We start from the raw sequence: 6,638 nt of genomic DNA, 5'->3' as shown, positions 1-6,638 counted from the left end.
CTTCCCGTCAGCCATCTCTCTGTGAGTGTGGTATCTCCCGTTTCCCACACTCTGCGCCTATTCACTGGCCCCAAGATGGGAACAATAGAAGTGTGTCTTGTTACACATCACATTAGCTACGGTGTTTGATCTCCTGTTGAAGGGGGGGGCAGCTTCAGCCAGACCATCTGGCCTGGCAAACTAGACCCTGAGAAAGTCCCACATTCTCCACAACTTCAGCGCACACAAATAGTTGTGAAAGACTTTTGTGGCACTTGAGAGATAATTCAAGCACTGCACAACATACCAAGACAATCACAACAGAGAGAAGCGGCATATGTGGCCTGCAGGGGTGTCTACATACTGATTTTTGATTTTTTTTAAGCACCTGTTGATGATTACCAGGTTGGATAAGATGACATGTTAATGATACCTGTGGTAAATGTTAGGCACGAGAAAGCAGAGATTGATTCAAAATCACCTGCAGCTAAACGACACTCTCCTGATTAATCAGTAAATTAACATTAACGATTCAAACTCTTTAGTTGCATTCTGTTCAAATGACTGTCACTTAAAATGACTTGAAAATGTAGTCATTTCATAAGAATCATAATTTAATTTAAGCACTTGTAGAGTGCCACCATTCAGCTCCACCAGACCTGTGCAAACAGATGTATTATACACCTGGCACTATGGCAGGAAAAAAAAAAAGACAGACTTGTACATTTTAATTGGCATTACTCTTTAAATGGTGAAGACTTGCATCTAGTTGGAGTTTCTGTTATATCTCCATTTTATTTTCCCCATTTCCTAAGTCTTTGGAGCGTTTAGAAGGTTTGTAGTGATGTAAGTGGCTAATTACTGGAGCCATAGATGTATAAATGGTGATCAAACCACCAAATATTTAGCACTAACCTAACGAATCTTTACAAGAACCAGGGCTCAATTCTTACGCTGAACTAAAGCTGCTGTCAGTTCTGGTATGACTGGATTTAAGTTTTTAGTCCCCACTCCTCCAGCTCCCCTCTCTGTCTCTCACTCTGGTGTACAGAAATGAATCAATCAGTAATAAGTCGAGACATATTTAGCACTGTCGTTTGCTTTAAAAGAAAGCACATTGCGATTACTTATATTTGCAGAACTTCATCAGAAGTTTCTCATTTATTTTTTTTTCAATATCAAACTCCTCAAGGAAGCAATAAGTCAGATTCTTTTCACAAAGATTGATATCAGCGCAAAAGGCCTTTATAAAAGGGATTGCTATGAAGATTTTAAAAATCCATTATGAACATTACAAGTGGACAGGTAACGGTTACAGTATCAGTATCCTTCATACACAGGCCAAATGATGGTTACAAATAGAACAAATATAATCGTTATAAGATTTACAGTACAGGTGGATCCATGGGATCTCTCTATGGCTTGTTTTTGATTCATCAACAGCAAACTGATGAAACACGTCAATCAGTGACACTCAGCATCAGGGACAGACAGTAAACACATCGATCGGTGTCTTGGACACTTAAATAGTTTCAAACCAATGTGGTTAATATAATTCAATGATGTTTGCAAAACAAACAAAAAGTCAGGAGCATTTTTCCCACAGGGACAATTAACACATTCACAGAATGAGCACTCCAAATAATAAGGCACGTATCATATAATAATACACTAAATCATTTCAGTCCTTCCAAAGGAGTACCGGCACATCGTGCTGATTTCACCACAAAATAAAACACTTGACAGTATTGAATCTCCTGCTAAAGCAGAAGAAAGCAGACTTCTCTATAAGTCCTTAACTCTCTGTCCATGACGTTCACAGACGTAGTTCTCTCTCGGTTCGCAGGTGATGCTGCCTCCGTGTTACCAGGGCCTCCACAGAGCACAGCTGACCTGGCTTACACCCTTGCTGGAGCTGACCTGATGGAGTGGGGAGCCAGGAGGGGAGGGGAGGTTGCAGGGACTGTGGCTGGTCCCGCTGGACGCCTGCAGGCCGTGAAAGTGGCTGAGCAGCAGCCTGTGGGCTTGAGTCTGGACCTGGCAGTGTGACAGGAAGCTGACAGCCTCCTGGACGCAGTGGGAGTAACCGTCGCTAGCCGCCATCGGGCTAGAGGTCAAGCCGGCCTGCTTCTGCTGCTGGAGCCAGTTTCTCAGATATGACACAGCCATCTCCAGGATGTCAGCCTTCTCCTGCTTGGAGTCAGGCTGCTGCCTGAGGAACTCGGGCCCCAACAGGGATTTCAGCTGCTCGATGCTGGTGTTGATGCGGTCTCTGCGCAGTTTCTCTACCATTGGTTTTCTCAGCTGAAGAAAAGAAGGGAAAAAAAGGTATTTTAGTCAAATTGAACATTGCTTTTAATTGAATTATTTGTACCAACACAAATTGAGTTATGAGACTTTTCTGAAAAAAGTATTTACCTTGTGAGCAGGGGTCAGGTGTTCCTTGTTTGCTTGTCCAAAAACAGAGGGAGCCATTGCTGTGGAGTCAGGGTCTCTACTCGGGTTGAAGAGCCGGTTGGGTCTGAGCTGCGTTCTCCTCTCCTCTGCCACTGCCCTGTATTTATAGACCCAAATCTCCATATGAATGTGTGAGTCTTAGGCTTGATGGAGTTTCTCACAGTCCCCGGGCCAATGGGAGTGCTGGGAAGGGCTTTGAGGAACGCAGGGCTGCCACATGCTCAATGAAGTGTTTATAGCCGTGGGGACAATGAGTGTGTCTCTGGGGAGCAGGTGGAGGAATAGACTGCAAGAGAAAGAGCCTGGGGTGGAGTGGGCAGAGGGAGGGGGACTGAGTGGGGGTAGCTGGGAGACTGACCCGGTGCTTGTGCTGATATGGGAAAGTGGTGACCCCAGAGGGAAGCATGCCGCTGTCTCATGTCATCTTCGCCGCCACGTAATTGAAGACAAAGTGCCTCTGCCACCAGGCACACGTGGGTGTTACAGAGGGCCAAGCATTAGAGAAAGACCAACATGCAGCCACTTCCACCAGTGTGAAATGGCAGACTTTCCTCACAGAGCTGTGCAACAGGTTGAGGTGCCTCGAAGATTCAAAGAGAAAGAAAGCAACAGATTTCCAACTCAAAAATATTCAGCTGAAAAAGAAAAGAGAATATTTAGACTATGAACATTTAACCCTTTTTCTGAGTTTCAGATAATCTGATTAAACTGTTATATGGTTATAAGGTGTTTCTTAATTCAAGGTTTAGTACAATCCTTGAGAGACAGCTGTATAATCTGACCAAATCACTCACTCACACAATATCCAGCCCTGATGAAGCTAAAGTATTAGTGATTAATCGCAGCTAATTTTCATTACGTTCACCAATCTCAAGCATTTTTATAGAGATTTGTATTAAAGTATTCTCTCAGTTACAAAAAAGTACTTTGATTCACAATTTCCCTGTTATAATGACTCATTAGCGATCCCTTTGATGTTCAGTTTGTCAGCTTTAATCTGATGAACGTGATTAGAGCCGTGTGTGAATTGTAAAGTGCTTCAGCTTTAAGCTTTCACGCTCCCAGCACATGCTGACACATCAGGCAACCCCCCCACAAACTCATGCAGACAGCCACACTCTCATTCACTTTCCCTACCCCACACACACACTCACACACCCACACAGCTGGCTGACCTGCATGCCGCTGGCCACGTCTCAGTCACACGCTCCCTTCCTGCCTGTGTGGAACGTGGGAGCCGCTGTGGTCCCAGGCTTCCCACACTTCAGTGTTTAATGACTCTGAGGCCGCCTGCACAAAGGAAGTGTGCCCCATCGCACAAAGATTGAGTGACCAACACCCCCCCCCCCTTCGAGCCCCACTAACAACACATGCACGCACACACCCAGGAAAACGGGGCTGTCAACAGGGCTTCCAGGCACACCATCTGGATGGATTGTATGCCATTGTCGGCCGATCAAGCGCGGGAGATGTTTACCGTGAGAATTGGAGAGGCTGAAATAGAGACAGAAAGTTAAATAAGAAGAATAGGGAGCAAGTGTGTGTGTGTGTGTGTGCAGGGTGGGAAACTTTCTGGATAGGATGATGAACTTTTTTTCTTTATTTAAGAATCAATGAATAAAAAGGTGCAAAAATCTTAGATTGTTTGACATGAAAAGTTTAATAAGTTGAGAAAAAAGTGAAAACCACTTCACTTTCTCAGGTTGCTGCAACAGAAGAGGGATTATTCATATTAAAGACTCATATAACAGGTACTAACAACACTTAGATACAGATCCAGTCTCTGATGATGGTTTTTGTTGCCCTCACATAGATCACATTTCCAAAAATGTATCTAAATATTTAGGTCGCATATCTGGAAACTGTCCACCAATGGACGTCTTTTTCCTCCAGGAGGCACATCCTCAGACAGATGTTGTCCTTCACGTTCCCACCACATATCACTCACAGCAGACACAATAACAAGGATATCTCCCTCGACAAGGGGCAAGCGATGGGCCCCTCCCACCTGTTTGTTTGGATTGGGGCCATTGTGCCCCAATGAATTCAACTAATTCATTCACATCCTATTGTCATAATGCTGCTTTGTGATTGGCCAAACACTGTGAGAACCAACATCACATTAAATCAGTGGGAAAGTTGGCATAAGTATATAAATGAGGGAGGTCTGTGTGGGTAAAATCATAACCCTGAACGTTTTCTTGTAACCCACACGGGCCTTGACTCGCGGGACGCCATCCGACTGCATATTCGCCATGAGGGATCAACACACAACGTAAGCTTGTATACAAGAAACTTCATGGTAGAAGTAGATCATCCTAGGCTCCTAGTTTTAAATAGGCGGCACAGCAATGTTTCTTCCACTGTCTGTGAATTTGACTCAAAAGTGACTGAACGTTTTGTTTTTTTCCTTTTTTTTTTTTTTAAATGTTGAATGAATGTTACCAAAACCATTTCTACATGTACTGCCATTATTTAAGCATGCTGAGAGTTTTGTCCTGGAAACAACTACATTTGAATATGTTCTCTGCATCCACCATTAATCTGATGTTTCTCTGTCTCCTTCCACAGCCTGTGTAAGATGATGATTTTGGAAAGGAAGTGCACAGACAGAGCAGTGAGGCTCCGCTCCACGTTAGAGAGCCAACTAAGCACCGGAATGAGCGGCTCTGACGTGTGGGACAAGACGGTCTCCCTTTTCACAGTGAAGAAGGCCTTCATTTTCCATAATGGCTACACCAAATCCTCCAGAGAGGTCCTGAGACTGTTCCCCTCAACAGCTGAGGATGTAGCACCTTTGTGCTGACAGTAAGAAGTGCACCCAATGAAATATGAAGAGGAAAACATAAAATCAAGGCATTTTTATAAACTTTTTATTTTTCCAAATGTCTTCTTAAGCACAAATGGTGGAAAAGATGGGAGTTCTCATTATCTGTGACCACCTACAATGTGATCCTATTGGTCATTGTACTGGCCCTAGAAATGTGCATGTTATGCCTTAAATCTAAGTACTTCTTAGAACCTTAAGACCATGTTATTACAGTTTTATTAAACTGAAAGTCATATTCCTTTGTATAAAGGGTAAAAGTTATTTTTATGCCAATGCATACTTTTTGTAAATGTGTAAGATTTTGTCGGTCATGTATAAAATTTGTTGCTGAAAGCCATAAGTGAAAAGTGCAATGTGCGCTTTCCTGTGCAATTTTAAATAAAATGACATGTTTTCCTATCATGTGCTGCTTGTTTTGTTTTTTTTCCCCCTAACACCAGTATTGAAAAAAAAATCTTTGTTTGCTCTGGCACTTTCAAATGTAAACGCTAAAATTATGATTCTGTTAATGAGCCCAGAAAGGTTTGATTTCCATATCGTCCACTTTTGTGTTGTAATGAATGTCACCCTCTAGTGTGCATTAATGCAACAACACTTGTGATCCACAATTATTCAGCCATGAATTCTCAGAGCTCTGCTTCAAAGCTGTTAACTTTTAATAAAAGTGCTCGTAAATGCATTTCTGGAGTTTTCATCCTCTGTGTATGAAAAGAGGACATAATCAGGCTGGGGACTTACCATCTTACACCACTATGCAAAAGCCTACATTTTTAATGAAAAGTATACCGATTGATGTACAGTGCTGCACAAAAGTCTCTAGCCACCCTTCATTTCTTTACATTTTGCTTGAAAAACTTTGAAGTAGGTGCAGCACTTTGTTGAAACATGCAAATATATAAAGGGGGAAAAACAGATTGCACAGTTGTAACAGCCTTCCTATTCTTCACAGTCTAAACTCTTAGGGAGCTTTTTTGTGATATATTTTAAGTAGTCTTCAGGAATAGCTCTCCAGGCTTCTTGAAAGACATTCTGACTGAAAAAGCATCCAAGGTCCAGACCTTCAGAGAGCCTGGGGCACTATTCCTCAAGACCACCTACAGAAGTTAAGAAAATCTGTCGCCTTTGAAGCAAAATATAAAGAAATGAATCTTAATGAAACCGTCAAAGTCTAAATCAATCCAGCAGGTATAAGATCTAACGTAAACTACACTTTCCACATTATTTAGAGTTCATTTGTATTCTGTGCATTTTTACAGACAGCAGTGTTATGAGCACTGCCATACGCTTAAAAGGAAACAAATGTGAAGGTTTTAATTCCCCCCCCCCCCCCCCATATGTAGAAACCAGCCGGAACAGAAGAGGTTACCCTGAA

General features: G+C 42.6%; 1 protein-coding gene across 1 annotated transcript; it reads right to left on the bottom strand.

The window, feature by feature from the left end:
• Positions 1–1,179: 1,179 nt before the first annotated feature.
• LOC116319005 (transcription factor HES-5-like) lies at positions 1,180–2,510 on the bottom strand. The gene is made up of 2 exons (XM_031738211.2): positions 2,398–2,510; positions 1,180–2,283 (listed from the first exon to the last, which is right to left on the bottom strand). Exons 1-2 carry the CDS (start codon positions 2,452–2,454, stop codon positions 1,843–1,845), a joined length of 498 nt encoding a protein of 165 aa, XP_031594071.2. The 5' UTR covers positions 2,455–2,510; the 3' UTR covers positions 1,180–1,842.
• Between the last annotated feature and the right edge of the window lie 4,128 nt (positions 2,511–6,638).

This window comes from Oreochromis aureus, linkage group 20 (assembly GCF_013358895.1).
Source record: "Oreochromis aureus strain Israel breed Guangdong linkage group 20, ZZ_aureus, whole genome shotgun sequence".
Taxonomy (NCBI): Eukaryota; Metazoa; Chordata; class Actinopteri; order Cichliformes; family Cichlidae; genus Oreochromis; species Oreochromis aureus.
This window is presented reverse-complemented; position numbering and strand designations above follow the sequence as displayed.